Genomic DNA, 22,181 nt, shown 5'->3' on the forward strand with positions numbered 1-22,181 from the left:
CGCCACCATGCCCAGCTAACTTTTCTATTTTTAGCAGAGACAGGGTTTCACCATGTTGGCCAGGCTGGTCTCAAACTCCTGACCTCAGGTGATCTGCCCACCTCGGCCTCCCAAAGTACTGGGATTACAGGCATGAGCCACCACGCCCAGCCTGGAGACCGTTATTCTAAATGAAGTAACTGGAACTCAGGAGTGGAAAACCAAATACTGTGTAACTTATAATGGACTTTGGGGACTTGTCGGGAAGGGTAGGAATGGGGCGAGGGATAAAAAAAACTACACATTGGGTACAGTGTACACTGCCCAGGTCATGGGTGCACCAAAACCTCAAAAAGCACCAGTAAATAATTTATCCATGTAGCCAAAAACCACCTGTTCCCCAAAAACTATTGAAAGAAATTTTAATATTAAATAAATGTCTTTTTCTCACACGATGAATTTATCTAAACTAATCCTTAAAAATATCTTCTACCTTGGACATTATCATTATTATTCAATGTCTGAAGAGGCAACAAATTTCAAGAGATAAAGCAATTTGTCCAAGGTTAATTTGTTCAGATGAAATTGGCCCATATAGCTAAATAGTTTCTAAAGTAATTCTTATAATTTTGCATTCTCTGCTGTCTCTCTCCAACTCTGCTTTCCTTAACATACTATTTGATGGCAGAAGGAGCATGACTGAGAGAATAGATTTTAGTGCAGACAGTAGATGTGGACAGATTTGGAGAATAAACACAGAGTTTATTTGCTCTATGATAATCACAAAGCCATTTAATGATTTTCCAGAATAAGCCAGTGCAGGTGTTAATTTGCCCCAGGAGAGGGATTTGAAAAAACACTCCACTCTCACAGCTAGCTTGGGCTTTTATTTGGCAAGAGCAAAAACACCTATATTTGGGAGACAGTGGTATGAGAATTGAATCACTCGGCTAATTGATTAAATGCAAAGTTATACTAAATCACTCCACTCAAAGTGAGGTCGACTAGTAAATGCTCCCAGAGGTAATTAGTGACTAGGCTCATCCAATCAACAGAAAAAACAATTCAGACTTGGGCAACAGTGGGTGGCAGGAAATCTGGAAGATCGGCATTAAACAAACCCTTTGGGTAATTCCATCTTACTCAGATATTTCTGAGCATTAACAGCTATAGCTCAAGCCTCAAGCACCGTTTTGTGAAAATGATTACACATGGGCAGTGTTCCTATGAAAAAGAAACCACATATTTAACTCCTGTACATCTTCCAAGGTCTGTTCCCCAAAAGACCATTTCCCAGGTTACGCAGTAAGAAGAAGTTCCTTTCTTGAATATTCTTACTTTATTCACACTTGATGGCAAGCCAGTTCTCTTTTATTCTGAGTTAGGCTGCCAGGGGTCATATTTACCCTTCTCAACTGTAACCTAGTTGAGGCTGAGATCTTTACCTTATTCATCTAGGTCTTCCACAACATGTAGCTCAAAGCCTAGAATGCAAATAGGTGCTAAATTCCTGAATCTTCCCCTAGAAGCAGGTACATTAGCCTTTGTTCTATCTTGTCACATAAAACAAGCTACTTGAAAGATACTATCTATTCTTCCTTTAGAAACTCTTTTGAAGCAGAACTCCTGAAAGGTAGCACTTTCCTGGCAGGAAAAAAAAAAAAAGCAACATATTAAAGAATTTGCACTCATGCATATTCTAATTCACTTTTATAAATGAACCACCAATGACACATCCTCCCAACAACTTAACACTAAGACACTGTCAGTCAAGGAGAAGTATAGTTTCAAACTCTCAGATCTTCTCCAAGTACCACTCAAAGCAAAGCAGAGGTATTCCAAAATGATTTTTGAAAATCTAATGCTGGTATTTAGGAAGGTTTTCAGCTTAAACATCTGTGCCAGCCTTACCCATAGACACTCATTCTTTTCCCCACACCATCCCTAATTTGTTGCTAAATTTGGTCTAAAGTTGCCTCCTTGTAAGTTTGGCCTAGAAGTTTTTCTACACATAGTGAACTGAAACCTAACTGGATATGTAAACAGACAGTAACATACTCTTACACCAATCATTGAGTTTTAGCCAACCAAAGGCAGCCAACTGTTTAAACAGTGTTTAAATAAAGCAAATGCCAAGCAGTAAACAATTCAACTATTTCCATACCTCACTTTTGTTTTATGTATACCACTTTCTTTTTTCTGTCTGTAAATCCTCTCCAATCGTAACAGTACTAGACTTATTCTGGTTGGAGTAGGGGAGTGTGGTTGTTCAATTCACAAATTATTCTTTGCTTAATTAAACTTTGTTAAATGTAATTTTTCTAAAGTTATTATGACAGTGTCAGATGATAAAAAATAAATGGTGAGATGTGGACCAAAAAAAATTAAATAGTATTTTTATTACTTCATTATCAGGCACAAATAAAACATTAGTCCACTCCTTATAACCTATAATAGTTTAAAAAATGGAAAACATTACCAAAGGCTTTCCCTCTTCTAGATAGACATCATTTATTAGGTCCCTTTTGGCATAGTTTAAAATAAATATGGCAATAATGTTAAATATATCCCTCTGCAGCAAAAGCCGTGTTAAGAGGAAGGCTTATGGCACTAAAGGCCTACCTCAAACAGTTAGAAAGATCTCACATCACTGGTCTAACAACACACCCAGAAAAACAAGAAAAAAATGACCCCAAAGCTAGTGTTTTTCACCCCTAGAAAAACAAGAAAAAACTAACCCCAAAGCTAGCAGAAGATAATAAATAACTAAAATAAGGGCAGAAGTGAAAGAAATTAAGACTCAAAAGTCCACCCAAAGAATCAATGAAACCAAAAGTTGGTATTTGAAAGGATAAACAAGATCAATAGAGCACTGGCTAGATTAACAAAGAAAAAAGAATATCCAAAAAAGCACAATCAGAAACAACAAAGGTAACATTTCAACCAATCCCCCAGAAATACAAAAGATCCTCAGAGACTACTATACACATCTCTATGCACACAAACCAGAAAATCTATCTAGAAATGGATAAATTCCTGGAAACATGTAACTTCCCATGACTGAACCAAGAAGGAACTGAACCCCTGAACAAACCAATATCAAGTTCCGAGATTGAATAAGTAATTTTAAAAAATCCTATCTACCAAAAAAAAGCCCAGGACAGATGGATTCACAGCCAAATTCTACCACATGTACAAAGAAAAGCTGGTACCAATTCCACTGAAACTATTCCAGAAAATCAAGGAAGGAGGACTCCTTCCTAACTCATTCTACGAAGCCAGCATCACCCTGTTATCCAAAACAAAGACACAATGAAAAACTAAAACTATAGGCCAATATCCCTACCCTAATGAACATAGACACAAAATTCTTCAGCAAAATACTAGAAAACAGAATCCAGTAGCACATCAAAAAGTTAATTCATCACGACCAAGTAGGGATGCCATCAACACACACAAATCAATAAATGTGATTCACCACATAAAGAAAACTAAAACAGAAACCATATGATCATCTAAATAGGCACAGAAAAAGCTTTTGATAAAATCCAACATCTCTTTATGATAAAAACCCTCAAGAAACTAGACACCCAAGGAACATATCTCAAAATAATAAAAGCCATCTATGCAAACCCACAGCCACCATCATATTGGACAGGCAAAAACTGGGAGCATTCCCTTTGAGAACTGGAACAAGCAGAGATGTCTGCTTTCACCACTCCTATTTAACACAGTACTAGAAGTGCTAGTCAGACCAATTAGGCAAGAGTAAGACATTAAAGGCATCCAAATAGGAAAAGAAAAAGTCAAAATATCCCTCTTCACTGATGATATGATTCTATAGCTAGAAAACCCTGAAGACTACGCCAAAAGGTTCTGGAACTGATAAACGACTTCAGTAAACTTTCAGGATAGAAAATCAATGTACAAAAATCAGTAACATTTTTATATAACAATAACGTTCAAGCTCAGAGCCAAGTCAAGAACACAGTCCCATTTATAATATACACACACAAAAATAAAATACCTAGAAATACACCTAACAACAGAGGTGAAAGCTCTCTACAAGGAGAACTATAAAACACTGCTAAAAGAAATTATAGATGATACAAACGAATGAAAAAACATTCCATGTTCATGGATTAGAAGAATCACTATCATTAAAATGACCATGCAATCCAAAGCAATCTATGGATTCAACACAATTCCTATAAAACTACCAATGTCATTTTTCACAGAATTAATTTTAAAAACCTACACTAAAATGTATATGGATCCAAAGAAGAGCTGACATAACCAAAACAATCTTAAGCAGAAAGAGTAAAGCCAGAAACATCACATTATCCCACTTCTATATTTTCTGTTACCAAACTATACTATAAGGCTACATCAACCTACAGTAAACAGCATGGTATTAATACAAAAACAAGCACATAGACCAATAGAACAGAATAGAAAATCCAGAAATGAAACCACACACCTACAACCATCTGATCTCTACTAAGTGGACAAAGATAAGTGATGGGGAAAGGACTCCCTATTCAATAAATGGTGCTGGGATAACTGACCTGCCATATACAGAAGAATGAAAATAGACTCCTGTTTTTCACCATATACAAAAATTAACTCAAGATGGATTAAAAATTGAAATGTAAGACCTCAAACTATAAAAATCCCAGAAGAAAACCTAGAAAATACCATTCTGGACATCAGCCTTGACAAAGAATTTATGGCTAATACATCAAAAGCAATCACAACAAAAACAAAAATTAACAAGTGGGACCTAATTAAAGAGCTTCTGCATAGCAAAATAAAAAAATTTTTTTAAAAAACTATCAACAGAGTAAATAGACAGCATACACAATGAGAGAAAATATTTGCAAACTATGCATCCAACAAAGGTGTACGATCCAGAATCCATCAGGAACTTAAACAATTGAACAAGCAAAAAACAAATAATAATACTAAAAAGACAGCAGAGGACATGAACAGACACTTTTCAAAAGAAGAAAGAAGACATATAAGCTTCCAATAAGCATATGAAAAAACGCTCCACATCACTTATCATTAGAGAGACGCAAATCCAAACCACAAAGAGATACCATCTCACACCTGTCAGAATGGCTATTACTAAAGAGTCAAAATACAACAGATGTTCGTGAGGGTGCAGAGAAAAGGAAACACTTATACACTGTTGGTGGGAGTGTAATTTAGTGCAGCTACTCTGGAAACCAGTTTGGAGATTTCTCAAAGAACTGAAACAGAACTACCATTTGACTCACCAATCCTGTCACTGGGTATATAATATATATGTGTGTGTGTATATATACATATCCAAAAGCAAATAAATCATTCTACCAAAAAACACGTGCACTCATATGTTTGTTGCAGCACTATTCACAATAGCAAAGACATGGAATCAGTCTAGGTGCCCATCAATGGTGGACTGGATAAAGAAATGTGGTATATATGTATATACTATGGAATATCACACAGCCATAAAAAAAAGAATGAAATCATGTCCTTTGCAGCAACATGGATGCAGCTGGAGGCTATTATCCTAAGCAAATTAATGCAGAAACAGAAAATCAAATACTACATGTTCTTATAAGTGGGAGCTAAATATTGGATAAACATGAACATAAAATGGCAACTACAGACACTGGGGACTACTAGAGGGGGAAGAGATTGATGGGTAAGGGTTGAAAAACCACTGGGTACTATGCTTACTACCTGGGTAACCAGATCAATTATACACCAAACCTCAGCATCACACAATACACCCAAGTAACAAATGTGCATATGTACCCTCTGAATCTAAAATAAAACTTGAAATTATTTTTAAAAGCAAAGACAAAACAAAACGTTTAAATTTTAAAAATAAAAAAATGTTATCTCTCATTATAGCCTCTATAACAAATTCTACTACAAAAACCATAGTTACACAACGGACTTCTTTAAATTTTCTTACTACAAGTATACTAAGTAAAATAAATAATTTACTTTAAATTGCATACTAATTAAACAGAAGAAAATCTATACAGTTAGTGACACTTCTTGTTACACATTAAAAAATACATTGAGCATTATAGGGATTCAATTATATGAGATTAATAAAACAGACTACGTAGTTAAAACAAATAGTCTGTCCAACTCATTCTTTGACCTATTTAATTTTAGTTAGAGTAGGCCAGGCATGGTGGCTCATGCCTGTAATCCCAGCACTCTGGGAGGCCAAGGTGGGCAGATCAGTTGAGGTCAGGAGTCCGAGACCAGTCTGGCCAACATGGTGAAATCCCCTCTTTACTTAAAATACAAAAATCTAGCTGGGAGTGGTGGTGGGCACCTGTAATCCCAGCTACTCGGGAGGCTGAGGTGGGAGAATCGTTTGAACCCAGGAGGCAGAGGTTGCAGTGAGCAAAGATTGCGCCACTGCACTACAGCGTGGGCGACACAGGGAGACTGTCTCAAAAAAAAAAAAAAAAAAAAAAAATTAGTTTAGTTTATAAAGACCCTAACTAAAAAACATACTCCATATGCTTAACATTATCTTCCTAATATTCATAATAGTCTCCCTGGCATACTACATTCTTTCAGAAATTTTAAATGTTTACACATAGCCATTCATAAAATGTCAAATTGTCTTCTACTGAAACTACAAAAACTCAAAAAACAAAAATACATAGTCATAAAGACACCACAACCTACAAATGACATACTGAGACCAAAAGTTCAAAATAATAACTAAAAATAGCACTAAAGTCCTAAGTTTTGGTCACACTCATCTACATTAATACCTGACCATTATTACATATTGTATGCCTGTATCAAAATATTTCAATACCATATGTAATCATGTACTCATAAAAATTAAATAAAAAGAAAAAATCTTACTAAAAGAATTATTAAACAAAATTATGACAGACCTTCTTTTAGACTAAATTCATATACTAGTCCCCAACAGACAAGATCAGATCAAACCAAAATAAAGTCACTCAAATTAAATATAACATAATCAAACTAAAAATTAAAAAATAGAGAGAGAGAGAGATCCCAAAACAGACCAGGTATTTTTTTCTCCTGAAAACAAGAAATTCCAACATAAAAAGGCCCCTTCTACTCTAACCTCTATGTAAAACAAACAAACAAAAAAAAAACTGAAGTCCCTATAACCACATGTTCCGCTATTTCCCAGTGATATTAGAGACCAACTAAATATATTTACAATAATGACAGAGTCACTTCAATGCCTAGAGTTTTGGTGAGCTTCTCAATTTGGAGAGGGCACTGAAAGGGGAGAATTGTCAAATTAAGTTTAGCCTAAAGCTCCCTCCTTGTAAATTCCACCTGAAAGTTTCTCCATACATAGTGAACTGTAACCTAACTGGGTGTGTAAACAGACTGTAACCTACTCATATTGATCACCAAGTTTCAGCCACAGTGGCCAAATGTTCCAACAAGGCAAATGCCAAGCTATAACAAATTCAGCTGTTTCTGTACCACACTTCCTTCCATTTTTTGTACATCACTTTCCTTTTTCTGTCCGCAAATCCTCTCCAACCACGCAGCAGTGAGAGTCTCTCTGAACCTATTCTGGTACCGGGGGCTGCCTGATTCACGAATCATTCTTTGCTCAGTTAAATTCTGTTAAATTTAATTTGTCTAAAGTTTTTCTTTTAACACCCTAAAAAAAATTTATTTCAAGCAAGAAGAAAATAAAAATCTTACTTACTCAATTCTTTGCGCTCTACAAAGACAGCAGTAACAAAGATAACTCAAAAGCTGGCTAGCCCCAAAATAAATCCTACCAGGCTTTGGAATTGGTACTGTAGAAATGTTCCCAGTTAAGTGAGGTTTCTATTTAAATGTATCGATATTATTAATAGGCTAGCGTTGAAATGAAGGTTTTCATTCTCTTAACACACAATTCACAGCTGGACATCAGATGGTGAAATATTAGGAGAAATAAAAATAAATGAAGGAAAGAATAATGAACTGGTTTTTTACACTTTGTACCTTTGAAAGTGCTTTCCCATATGTAGTCATCAAATTCTCATCAGTCTCTTTATTTGTCCCATTTCCAGACAAGGAAACTGACGCTTGAAAACATTAAGAGACGTATCCACGGACACCCTTAAATTCTGCCTCAATATACTTCCATTTACTCATTGACAAAAGGGGGTAATAATAGTACCTATTTTATATCAGTGTAGTGAGGATGAAATAAATTAAAACCAAAAAAAATGCTAATTTTAATCTTCTGCCCTTCCCCAATCTTCTGCTTTTTCCACTATCCTAATCTACCTCTGGGTTAAAATCTGACATCAATAACACATAAGGCAGATGATACACATGAGGGGAAAAAAGCCAAAGCTATACCCTATTACTTTAAAATGTATAGACTCAAGTTTAATGAGAGCTCACCACCAATTACTGTTCGAGCACTTTATATATATGATTTCACCCTCACTACAACCAGATAGAGTAGGTACTATTATTACCTCCACTATATCAATGAGTAAATGGAAGTACTTTGAGATAGAGAGCTTAAGTAGCTTGATAGTTGCTATCATACATTAACCTTAAAACACAGGGTTTCTGAAGCCTGCCTATATTAACAGAGCTGTGGCGAAACAGTAAAATTTCTGAGCATCTCCAGATCTGTACTGTCTCATATGGTAACCCGTAGCCACATAAAGCAATTGAGCACATGAAATATAGCTAGTGTGACTGAGGAAATGAATTTTCAATTTTGCATAATTTTAATTAATTTTAATTTAGATTTATAGTGAATATTTGAGGAAACTACAGTTTTCAAGACACTAGCCATCAGTCAGTGAAGGGCAGTGATCCTTCAGAGATGGGATACAAAAGAGATGAGCCCTATAATTACCATAGCTTACTGCTCTGAGGGAGTTTCCAGGCTGTAGCATAGGAAGGCAGAATTCAGGCAATCTCCTCGAGTTGAGGAGAGAAAGCTGAGAGTCTGGGGAGACCAAGGCACCTAGATTTCACAGGACAGTCTACACGAGAGAAGACAACATCACAAAGACAGAAACACAGATCTACCCAAAATCAGTACTCAGCTGAGTACTAACTTGCGCATGCAGGTGAGAAAATTACCCAAGGACAGGAAAGACCCACCCAAAAGGCAGCAGTATCCAGCATACACAAGGGCCAGAAATACTACCTATTCCCACCAGTCAAACTGGAAAATCCCATGACTTATGAGTCATTGGGTAGAGTACGCTGAAGGATCTTGCCTCAGTGATGGTAAATAATTAGTTCTACCCTAGCTATTAGCACTAGCACTTCTCTGGGCCCATCTAACAAACCCTTTAAAGTAGGATCTAAAAGAATTGAATTGTTTCCCAGTAACTATAACAAAACTCAAAAGTATTTATAAGAATACACAACTCAGTACCAAAGAAGATACAATTCACAATGACTGGCCATTAAATCAAAAATTAAGAGGCATGCAAGGAAGAAGTAATGAAGAGAAAAATCAATCAAAATTGGCCCCGCACTGATACAATTATTAGAATTTTCAACAACATTAAAACAGTTATTACAACTGTATTTCATATATTCAAAGAGTTAGAGACATGCAAGATTTTGTACACAGTCAAACTGAACTTACAGAGTTAAAACTACAATATATGAGGTAAAAAATATGCTGAGTGATATTAATGACAGATAATATAGAAGTTTAGTAACCTTGAAGGTATAACAATGGAAATGATCAAAAATTATACACAGAGAGAAAAAAGAATAATAATGTTTTAAAATTTTTTAATTTAATTTTTACGTCTTTTTAAAATAATTTTTGTTTTATATTTTGTAGAGATGGGGTCACACTGTATTGCCCTGGCTGGTCTTGAATTCCTGGGCTCAAGCAATCCTCCTGCCTCAACCTCCCAAAGTGTTGGGATTATGGGTGTGAGCCACAGTGCCTGGCCTAAGTAAATTTTTTTTTTTTTTTTTTTTTTTTTTTTTTTGAGACGGAGTCTCGCTCTGTCGCCCAGGCTGGAGTGCAGTGGCGCGATCTCGGCTCACTGCAAGCTCCACCTCCCAGGTTCACGCCATTCTCCCGCCTCAGCCTCCGAGTAGCTGGGACTACAGGCGCCCACCACCACGCCCGGCTAGTTTTTTGTATTTTTAGTAGAGACGGGGTTTCACCATGTTAGCCAGGATGGTCTCGATCTCCTGACCTCGTGATCCACCCGCCTCGGCCTCCCAAAGTGCTGGGATTACAGGCTTGAGCCACCGCGCCCGGCCAATATTTTAAATAAATATAACATCAATTAGTTATGGAACAACTTCAAGCAGTCAAATATATACATGTAACTGTAGTCCCTATAGAAGAAAAAAAGAAGGAACAGAAAAAATATTTGAAGACAATGGTCAAATTTTGCCCAAGTCCAATAGATCTCATATGCAAGAAACATGACAAAAAACACACCAGGGACATCGTAATAAAATTGCTCAAAATCAGTGATAAAGTCTTAAAAGCAGGGAAAAATAATTGTCTCCAGAGAACAAAAATATGGTAACAACAGACTTCTTTTTAGAAAAAAATACAAGTGAAAAGGCATCTTTAAAGAATGGGGACAAAAACCTGTTGACCCAGAATGTTATACTTAGCAAAGATATATTTCAAAAATAAAAGCAAAATAAAGACTTTTGCAGACATAGGAAATCTCAAAGAATTTATCACCAGCAGCCCTGCACTATAAGAAATATTAGTGAAGAAAGAAATGTTAAATGTTAGAGAAAGTCCTTCAGGCAGGATGAAAATAGTATCAGGTGGAAATATAAAGTTACACAAGAGAATGAAGAACACGGAAAACAAACTGCAAGAGTACAGACACAGCTGGGAAAAACAGACACTGGGGACGACTTCGGGTGGGAGAGTGGGAGGCAGCCTGTGGGCTGAAACACTACCTATAGGGAATGATGCTCACCACCTGGGTGATGGGATCGTTTGTATACCAAACCTCAGCAACACGTACTTTACCCATATAACAAATCTGGACAGGTACCCCCTGAACCTAAAACAAAACTTGGGGAAAAAAAGAAACTACATGAGTTAAACGTATAATTGATTTTATTATCTAATTGACTCATTAAATAAAAATAACAATGTAGTCTGGAGTTTATAAACTAAATAGCAAAACAAAGAGTTACAGCTAATAAGGCAACAAAGATAAAACAAAATTGTAAAAAATATTCAATTAATCCGAAAGAAGACATAAAGAGGGGAAAGGGAACAAAGAATACATGGAACAGGTAGGAAACAAATAACAAGAAGATAAACTTAAATACAATCATGTCAATAATCACATTAAATGTAAATAAATACCCTGACGAAAAAACACAAATTTATTTTATTGGTTCAAAAAAAAGTTAAGCCCCCAACTATACACTGCCTGTAAGAAAAGCACTTTACATGCTGCAATATGTATAAATCTCAAAATACCCATAATGAGTAAAAGAATCCAGACCAAAAAAGCACATATTGTATGATTCTATTTATATAAAATTCTAGAAAATGCAAATTAGTGTATAGTGACAGAAAGCAGATCAATAGTTGCCTAGAAGTGGAGGTTGGGAGAGGTAGGTGGGAGCAATTATATAAGAAAAAAGGTAAACTTTTTGTGTGATAAGTATGTTCATTTTTCTTGATTGTGATGATAGTTGCACAGGTATATTTGTATATTAAAATTACCAAGTTGTATATTTTGAATACACACAGTTTATTATAGTGTAATTATACCTCAATAAACCTGTTTAATTTTTTAATCTAATAATTCTGTACAGAATAATTTGACGAATCTACTTTTTTAACTATAAATTTTATGAAATCAAAATACATATCAGTTACTACAGATTAAAAATTTAGCATGCAAATTGGAATGTGTTTTAAGTGTAAAATACCAATTAATTTTGAAGACTTTGTTTTTTTAAAAAAAAGTAAAATATTTTATTAATATATTTTTGTGTTGACCATATGTCTAAATAATATTTTTTATATATTGGGTTAAATAAAATATACAATTAATTTTACCTGTTTCTTTTTACTTTTTTAATGTGTCTCTTACAGATTTTAAAATTAAAGATGGAGCTTACAATACATTTTGATTGAACAGTACTGAACTAGAAAAAGGAAGATTTAATTGTAGTACTCAGGAAACATCATTATGTTCATATTTATGGCCAACAATGCTTAGCCATTCTATGATAGAATAATGGGCCCCAAAAGATATTCATATTTTAATCCCCAGAACCTGTAACTATGTCATCTTATACAGCAAAAAAAAGATTTTGCAGATGTGATTAAATTATGAATCTTGAGAATACTTAGATTATCTGGGTGGTTCCAACATAATCACAAGAGTTCTTATAAGGGAAAATGGAAGGCAGAAGGTCATTATCAGAGAAGACAATATGACGACAGAATCAGAGAGAAGGAAATGTGACAACAGAAGTCGACCTTGGACTGATGCAGCCATGAGCTAAGGAATATGGCAATTTCTGGAAGCTGCAACAGGCAATGAACTGAATGAATATTCAGTAGAGCTTCCAGAAAGAACACAGCTCTACTAACACCTTAGTTTTTGTTTTTGTTTTTGTTTTTTAGTTATTTTTTTTTTTTATTATTATACTTTAAGTTCTAGGGTACATGTGCATAACGTGCAGGTTTGTTACATATGTATGCTTGTGCCATGTTGGTGTGCTGCACCCATCAACTCGTCAGCACCCATCAACTCGTCATTTACATCAGGTATAACTCCCAATGCAATCCCTCCCCCCTCCCCCCTCCCCATGATAGGCCCCGGTGTGTGATGTTCCCCTTCCCGAGTCCAAGTGATCTCATTGTTCAGTTCCCACCTATGAGTGAGAACATGCCTAACACCTTAGTTTTAAACCCATAAATCTCTTTTTGAATTTATAACCTCTAGAAGTATAATAAATTTATTTTAAGTCACTACATTTGTAGTAATTTGTTACAGCACCAGTAAGAAACCAATGCAAACTTTAGGTAACTGGAAGTGGGGTGCTGCTGTAACAAATACCTAAAAATGTGGAACAGGCTTTGACATTGGGTAATAGGGTAGAGCCTGGAAAATTTTTAATGAGCATGGTAGAAAAGGCCAATTGCCTTCAACAGGGAGTTAAAAATAAATATAGATGTTAAAAGTGGTCCCAGCAAAGGCTTAAAAGGAAATGAGGGACATATTACTGAATGAATACCCAAAGATGGGGGATCCTTGTTACCTGATGCCAGAAAGCTTATCTGCATTTTGTCCTGTAGTTAGGTGGAAAGTAAAATAAACTTGGATATTTAGGTGAGGAGATTTCCAAGCAAAGTGTTGAAGGTACAGTCTGATTTCTTCTTGCTGTTTATGGCAAAATGTGAGAGAAAAGTGAGGGATTGAGAGAAGAGCTGTTAAGCAAAAAGGAGTCAGGACTTGATAATTCAGGGAGTTCTCAGCCTATCCAGATTACAGAAGACAATAAAAGGAGATACACTATCAGGAAAGCCTGCTCTAGAGCCAAGTTGTGGCTAAACAACTTTTTGATAGTGCCTTGGAAGGATCAAAAGGTCAAAATATTCAATCACCTACAGGCCTCTTTGTAGAGATCAGTATGTGAGTCATGGATTCCCTTCAGTCCTCTCAGAAGTAGTCAGGAATAGAGACAGCATTATCCAGGACAGATCTGTGGATAAGCTGCTTGTCTAGTGGACAGGAGACCTTCAAGTTTCTTGACAATATTATACCAACAGAAACCCTGCCAATTTGTACTGAAGAAGACTGAGAGAGGACACCATGAAAGATGTCTGACAAACCCCCAAAACTTTACAGGCAGGAAACAAGCTGATAAAACTACTCAACTGCAAACAAATGCTATTATTCACGAAAAACGAACAATGTCTCAGAGGAATGAGCCACAAGCCAGAAGACAGAGCCAAAACCAAAGAGGATTATTTCTAAGACTTGAACCCAGTGGAGTTTGCACTGCTGATTTTCACAAGAGTCTGGGACCAGTGACTCCTTTCTTCTTTCCATTTCCTTCCTTTGGAACAGAAATATCTATAACTGGTATCTTATGTCTATCCTGCCATTGTATTTTGGAAGCAGATTACCTGTTTTTCAGTTTCATAGGACCACAATAGAGAGAAATTTTTTCCCCAAAATGGATTATACCCACTGTCTCTCCCATATCTGATTTAGATTACTTAATGAGAGGTAGAATTTTTCAGCTGAGATTAGGGGAGATTTCAATCTTTGAGTTGTTGCTATGATGGATTAAGACTTTTTGAGGTACTCGGATGGGGTGAATGTATTTTGCATGTGGGACAGACATGAATCTTCTGGATCTAGAGGGCAGACTTTGTGATAAACAAAATAATGGCTCCCCAAAAATGTCCAGGTGTTAATTGACAGAATCTATGATTATGTTACCTTACATGACAGAAGGGATTTGCAGATGTGATTAAGTTACTGGTCTTGAGACAGGGGAGATTATCCTGAATTTTCTAGGTGAGCCCAATATAATCACAGGGGATATAAGAGAAAGGCCTTCTTTGTCAAAGTTCCATAAAGAAGTTACTCTTCCCCTTGAAGAAGCTGAAAATTCCTCCCAGTTGTTGTAGCTGGACAGACATCACAGAGACAGTTGCCAAAACAGAGATTACACAGATTAGAGAGTAGAGTTTCAGCCCAGGGGACCTACACTTGTGGAATGAATGAATAGTAGTGACTAAAGCAAGCAGTAAGCTTTTTTATAAGGTACATAGTACAAAAGAAATTTTAATTCCATTCAAAATGTTTATTAATCACCTACTATGCTTCATGCACAATAGTTGGCCCTGAGGATCTAGGAGTATCTAGATCTGCAGGACTCTTGCCTTCTTCAAGCTTACAGACCAGTCAGGTTTCCATAGCAACTTTGTTTACAAAGTGTCAGCAGCCTTGCTCAGATCAAGAAAGGTATGGACTCTCAACAGTGACTGGGCAGATCTCGCACAATGCAAAAACAAAGTAATTCAGTCTACTCTTTTAATCATACCCAGCTTACATACTTCACCAGTGCATTAGTAAGGAGCAAGTGAAAATTAGTATGTCCATATTCTTGTTATATATTACATAATAACTGTAGATTTGCTATATATCATTAACATCTTAAGTTATCTGCACTGTAAATATGTAAATCTCATTCTATTATGTTGGTTCAGCCATGCTAAAATAATCCTTTTATTATCATCATAAAAGGCTCAGTTAAAAGAACCCTGCCAGACATTTTCGTAGAGGAATATCCAGGCTGCCTTACTATGGTATCTGGTCAGTTCATTTCCCCGTTTAAACCTCTACAAAGGCCCCACTTCTCTGAGAGTAAAGCACAAAGCCATTAACTGGCCTACAGGCAAGGGTAATACTTAAAACAGGCAACAAAAGGTACATGGCGTCCCACCTATCAAAATGGACACCAGCCATAAATTATCAGTACACCCAAACCCACACACATCAGCAGAATGTCAGCTCTGCCAACAGGGTCCCATGTAACCTAGTCCCTGTCTACCCCTCCAGACGTTCACCACCCTTCCGCCATGCTTTTGCCTTACCTTTACACATACTATTCCCTCTATTCAGAATGCTCCGAGACCCCACCCCTTCCTATACCAGGCTTTCTATCCATTTTTTAACTATCTGTTGACATATCACTTTGCTGATTTGAATATTTGTGTCTCACCAAAATTCATATTAAAACTTAATTCCCAGTGCATTAGTACTAAGAGGTGGGGCCTTTAGGCAGTGATTAAATTATGAGGTCTTTGCCCTCGTGAATGGATTCGTGTCTTTAGAAAGGAAACTAGCTAGTTATTTTTCTGCCTTTCCATCCCTTCCACCATATGAGGACACAGCATTCCACAGGACACAGTAACAAGGCATCATCTTGGAAGCAGACAGAGCCAGCCCCCACGAGGTACCAAATCTGCTGATGCCTTATTCTTGGATTTCACAGCCTCCAAAATTGTGAGAAACACCATGCTTCTAAGAACCACACCATGTTTTCTCTATAAATGCTTGCTGAATGATTTAATGAATTGTAGTCCAGCTTATAGTGGGCAGAACTGAGTAAGTTCTACCCCAAGGAGAATGCAGCCATAAGTTTTCCTCTGTCCTTATGGCCTATCCACTAGATGAAAGATGTAAATATAGGTATAGGTATAAGTACAGGCAAAGGCAATTGATAACAGCTAGAGAAATATCCTGTAACAATAATATGGCTGGTCAATGACTTTCAAGTATTTTATAAATTCATTCCACTTTAGATCCTCACCAAAATCAAGGAAATATTTCACTGCCAAACCAAATATTTCACCACCATGATCTCTAATGCCTCCCTCCTGCCCTCAGAATAATACCCCCTGCATATCTAAGCACTCAGGACAGCAACACAAGAGAAATAGCAAAGGTGATCTCCAGACAAACACACACCCGATGAGCACCCCCAGGCAGACCCTCCTCCCCAACCTCTGCCACCATGCAGGAAAGGAGGTGCCTTTACCTTGAAATAAAAATGCTTTGCTGGCATTGTGCATTCCAGACACCTGAGCCACTCCAAGGGTGGTGTTCACAAGGTCAAGCTCGGTGATGATATCCATCTGAAGGTCAGGGTCCATCCCAAAGCCCACCACTGTAAAGGAACAAAGAGTTGTTTGGGCTTAAAATGCAGACTGTTAGTAGCATTACAGAGCAGAGGTTGCAGAGTCAGGGAGCGGCAGGTAATACAAGGAAGCCAATGATGAGTGCTTGGAAAGTCTTTGTCTATGGAGGGAAAAGAAAAGCAAATCTTTGCTCCCTTACCCCGCTAATACTGTAGTTTCTTTGTTCCTTCCCCCAATCCTACCCCACATTATAGATTGATAATTTCTTATCCAAAACTCCTGAGGTTAAATATTCAGAATTCAGAAGGTGCCATATGTTAGAAAGGTAATATGGCCTACATACTACATTTTATGTAACATTTTTAGCAAAATCTAACTCAGCACCCCATAATCAAATACAGTATTTCTGAAGCAAAAAGTATGACATACTTCTCTAATTGGCGTAAATAAAGATTATAAATAGGTTGATATCAGTTTAGATCAAGTCTTGCCATGAAATGAGTTCAACTCAGGATAGGTTTTGCAGTCAGGTGAGTTATGAAAAAACTGGGTTTCCAAGCTTTATAGAGGTGGTGACTGTGGATACAAGATTGTGGCCCTGATCCACCTGCCTCAGAGACAGATGCAGCAGCAAAATCTGACACCACCACCACCAGTAAACACCTCCACAAAGTGTTCCCTAACTAATCAGGCACAATCACCTGTGCTAAGGAGGAAAAAAGTGGAAAAGGACCCTGTTCCTGTTGAAGAAGGGTAGCAGAGGGACTGCCCAGGAAGGAGAATCCCTCAATAACGGATATATATTTCCATCCAAGGGGATTCCTGGTTGGAAAGTCAGATACCCTGATAACTCTTTTTAGAGAACCTTAGTGCAGAGAAACACAGCCCTGAGCCTCCTCTTCCCTTGTCTAAGACAAACCCCTAAAGATGCCTCTCACCCAGGGGGTGCTCTGAGGAATGATTCATTCATGATTGCAAAGTGATTTCCAACTATATGTATTAATAAGGCTAGTGATCACTCTAAGGGGCTGTGTTTAAGCCATTCATAAAGGCTGTGCCCATCTACACTCATCATTTCAATCGTGCAATTTTGACTGTGCTCTTGGAAATGTTTTAATCAGCAACAGCTGTCAACTCTCATCTGATGGTAATGCAGTCACTGAGACCAGATTTGGAAGGCTTGCAACCACTGCGTGAATGTTCACTGGGACATCAAAAGCTATCACAACCTCACCTGTCCTCCCACCTTAACCCCTGGTCCTATAGGCTTGGAGAAGGAAATCTACTCTTTCCTTATTCTTTCCCTGTTAGGAAACAGGACCCACTAGGCTTCTGGCGACAGATGGTCGATCAGGAAGGCCTCTTTAGAGCTGAAACCCGTTATTGCCAAGGCAAACAAAATGTCTGTTAGCTGCCTTCTCAGTTTCTGTCAGGCTTCCCCTTGTCCCCTGAACTGAAGATTTAAGTTTTCCCCTTCCAGTTGACCCAAAGATGTCTTCCTTCCATTCACTCTGCATTCATTCATTTCATAATGTTTTCAACAGGTATTACTGAGTGTGTACTATATAGCACACACATTGCTAGGCACTGGTGATGTGCTCATGGAGCTCACTTTCCTGTGGGTTAGGTGAGGGGAGGGCCAAAAATAAGCCAATTAATAAGATAATCTGAGATGGCAATAAATGCCGTGAAGAAAATAAAATAGAGTAACGGGATAGAAAACAACTTGGATGGGGGCCCTACTTTAGAAAGGCGGGTTGGAAAAGGTTCTTTTGAGCTGAAACTTAAATGACTAGAAAAGGCAAGATGGGAGGAAGCTTTCCACATGCAGAGAACGGTGCATGCAAATGAGGAACAAACTGGGAGTGTCCCAAGAACAGAAAAAAGGCCAGCATGGCTGAAACTGAATGGGCCAGGGGTAGAGAAGTAGAAAATGAGGCCAACCAGGCACAGTGGCTCACACCTGTAACTCTAACACTTTGGGAGGCTGAGGCAGGAGGATTGTGTGAGCTCAGGAGTTTGAGGCCAGACTGGGCAACATAGGGAGACCATATCTCTACAAAAAGATCAAAAAATTAGCCGGGTGTGGTAGCGTACACCTATGGTCCCAGCTACTTAGGAGGATCGCTTGCACCCAGGAAGCAGATCCTGCAGCACCGCTGCACTCTAGCCTGGGTGCCAGAGTGAAACTCTGTCTCAAAAAAAAAAAAAGAAAGAAAGAAAAGAAAAGAGGCCAAAGACGGAGAGAGAGAAGGGCCAGATCATATAAGGCCTGTGACCCACAAGGAGCTTGGATGTTATTCTAATTCTGAGATATAATTGGAGGGTTTTAAGGTTTATGTTTAAGGGCAGAAATTAAATTTCGAAGGACCTCCAAATTGGTGTTTCTCTAGCCAGGAATTTGGAAAGTGGTCTGGGGAATGTGCCCTTCACCAGACGCAAGAAGAAGGAAGCACCCCTGTTGCCCAAGTGCCTTTCACAGGCCTGGACAGATGGCAGGCAGGCTCTGAACTTAAGACCTGATTAATTATCTAATGAGTTGGTGCATGATCAATACTTTGGGTGCAATGACCTCTGAGCAATAAGCATATCTCAGGATAGTATGAGATGACGGATGACATGCAAGCCAGGGAAACTTTCTAAAAGGACAGTGGTTGACTGAATATTGGCCTCAAATCTTTACCCATCTCATATCCACAGCCTTTACTGTGTGGCTTTGCAGTTCCTTCCACTAGAATGGGAGTAAACCTCACCATCTCTTGACTTTGAGGCCAGCCACATAACTTGTTTTGGCCATTGGGATGTTAGTAACATTATGCAGGCAGAGGTTTGAATACGCTTGCGCAGTGGGGTTTGTTCTCGTCTACTTCCTCATCATGATAAGAACATGTCCCTGCTGGCCCACTGGTCCAAGGAGACCTAGAAGTGTGGAGCAAGCAGCCTACCTGAGTTTGAAACCAAGCCCAGCCAAATGCAGCCTAGATAAGCCAACACCAAACACAATTTACAGATATGTGAACTAAAATCAATGGTTTGCTTCAAGCTACTGAGTTTTGGGTTATTTGTTATACAAAATTATTATGGCAATATTGACCGATACAGGGACAAAAATCCTTCTACGATGGCATCCTTAAGATGCTCAAATCTTCCAGACTAAGAGCCCTGCAATTAATTGGGCAAGGCTTCAAATCACCCAAACAAACCCTGTAGAACTAGGAGAACACCCCAATGGTGTCCTTGAATCCCCACCCCCAAATGAGAACACAGTGCCCTCAATCCAGAAAGTACCGTGGAACCAACACTAAAGTGAGAGTCAGTTTCAGCCCAGTCTCTTCCCTCTACTAATTCTGTGCCCTTAAAAAAAACATTCATTTATCAGGCCTCAGTTTCCTCATCCATAAAATAGAAATGTTAATACCTGCCTCCCTGAAGGAATTGCTGAAGCAGAGACTTCAGAACTCTAGTACTCCACATCAGCGATAACACAGGTGGCTTCATATCTTCTGCTATAGGAAATTTCATGTTTTGGGTTACCATGTGTAAAAAGATACTGCTACCTGTTACACCAGACTCATGAGGTCTCAGGGGAAACTATATTCACACTTCAGCAGCTCAATCTGGCACATAAGTGGTGCCCAGCTGGGGGTTGTTTCATCTGTCTTTAATTAAAGACCAATTCTCCAGACCACTGCAGCTCCCTGGTCCTCAACTCCACTGGAATCACACAAAAGGTACAGATGGCCCCTTTCCTCCCAGCCCCTCTCCATACCCAATTGACCTAGAAGGGCCTCTCACCCTGGGTTTGCTTGTAAAATCCATATATGAAATCTATATTCGCTCCCCAACTCCCTGCCCACAACTCAAAAGTGAAGGAGCTCCTCTGGCTTTAAAGATAAATGTATTGCTTTTATTATGAAAACACCTCATAATAAAAAAATTAAAATAAAATAAAATAAAACACCTCATAAAAACAGAGTCAAAAAAGAGAAATCAATTAGGCTTCTGGATACAGTTTTCTTCTCTCCCTTTAATTAGTCCCCACCAGGATGAAAATGCCTCGTGCCCATAGCAGGATGTGTAAAGGATAGCACTTTGCATACTGCCTAGGGAATGAGAAAAGCTATTAATAAGGCAGCATTTACATGGGCTCTCTTGAACCTTATGTAGTGTGAGTGTGGTCTCATAAAAAAAAAAAAAATTTAATGTTTCTGCTTCTTGTCCAAGCATGGAGCTCCTGCCCTTTCCTAGGAAACTCTATTAAAGTTTTCTACTTTGGACATAACGGCTCTACAAATGGCTGAAATTGTGAATTACAATTAAGCAAGATAAAAAGCTCCTGGGGAAGAAATATTTTAAAAACGTGGAAGGCAGCATGTCAATGTCACAGAGGCACTTGAGGCCTGACTCTAGAATTCAGAACCTCTACCCTAACAAGATACCTGCTCCTCCTCCTCCTGCTGCTGCTGCTGCTGCTATTGGCTGCTCCTCACCCCCACCCAGGGAATGCTCGGGCCCACAGTCCACTCAGTTCACCTTTGGGGTCCCAGACATAGGCTTTCCAGCAAATCCTCCTGGGTCTGGCTGACTTTAAATTTACTCCTGCTTGCTCATTGTCCATGGTGGAAGTTGTTTTCCTCTGGACCATGCAGACTAAAATAATGCTAGAATGATGCTCCAGGAGCTCATTTAACCACAGAATTTCACAACCACTTAATCAGGTTTGGGCCCCTGGGCACCTACAAAGGTCCTTAATACCCCAAAAGCAATTTCTTGAAGAATATGCTGTATGCCTGTTCCAAGCTAGCCAATATTTTCCCTGATCCTTGGAGGCTGGGGGCTCATGTTCACAGTTCCATTATTCAATTCATAATTAATGATCCACCTGAGAGTTCCTTCCAAAAGAAAATCTCTCAGCCGGGTGCAGTGGCTCACACCTGTAATCTCAGCACTTTGGGAGGCTGAGGCGGGCAGATCACCTGAGGTCAGGAGTTCGAGACCAGCCTAACCAACATAAAGAAACCCCCGTCTCTACTAAAAATACAAAATTAGCCAGGTGTGGTGGTGCATGCCTGTAATCCCAGCTACTTGGGGGGCTGAGGCAGGAGAATCACTTGAACCCAGGAGGCAGAGGTTGCGGTGAGCCGAGATCACGTCGTTGCACTCCAGCCTGGGCAACAAGAGCAAAACTCCAACTCAAAAAAAAAAATATATCTCTCCTTTCCAGCAGGTGGCAGCAAAAGACATTCACTTAGTCAGTAGGGGCTTTGAAGGTGTAGGTACTCCCTTCACCCTCTACCCTGGTGACCAAAACAAACTGGAAAGCAATGAGAATAATTATCGAGTTTTCAATTATTCACACTGCCAAAGCATTGGCGAAAACTCATAGAGATAGTGTGTTATTACTGCTGTTATTGTAGCCTTCTAAATTTTCATTATGAGTGATGTACCTGAAAATCTCTGAATTATTTCTCAACCAGAAATAACAAGAACTGGAGAATGGCACCTCCCGTCTTGACTCCACTTTGCA

General features: G+C 38.4%; 1 protein-coding gene across 4 annotated transcripts in view; it reads right to left on the minus strand.

The window, feature by feature from the left end:
- Positions 1–22,181, minus strand: part of NELL1 (neural EGFL like 1) — a 934,168-nt gene that overhangs the window by 908,997 nt on the left and 2,990 nt on the right. For 3 of the 4 annotated variants that reach the window (XM_025356163.1, XM_025356162.1, XM_025356161.1), the window contains exon 2: positions 16,555–16,683. In XM_025356163.1, coding sequence (XP_025211948.1) covers positions 16,555–16,683 — 129 coding nt within the window. Of the gene's footprint in view, positions 1–16,554; positions 16,684–20,076; positions 20,161–22,181 lie in introns of all 4 variants that reach the window. The other variant, XM_025356160.1, reaches the window with a different exon arrangement.

The sequence above is a fragment of the Theropithecus gelada genome, chromosome 14, assembly GCF_003255815.1.
Source record: "Theropithecus gelada isolate Dixy chromosome 14, Tgel_1.0, whole genome shotgun sequence".
In the NCBI taxonomy this organism is placed as follows: Eukaryota; Metazoa; Chordata; class Mammalia; order Primates; family Cercopithecidae; genus Theropithecus; species Theropithecus gelada.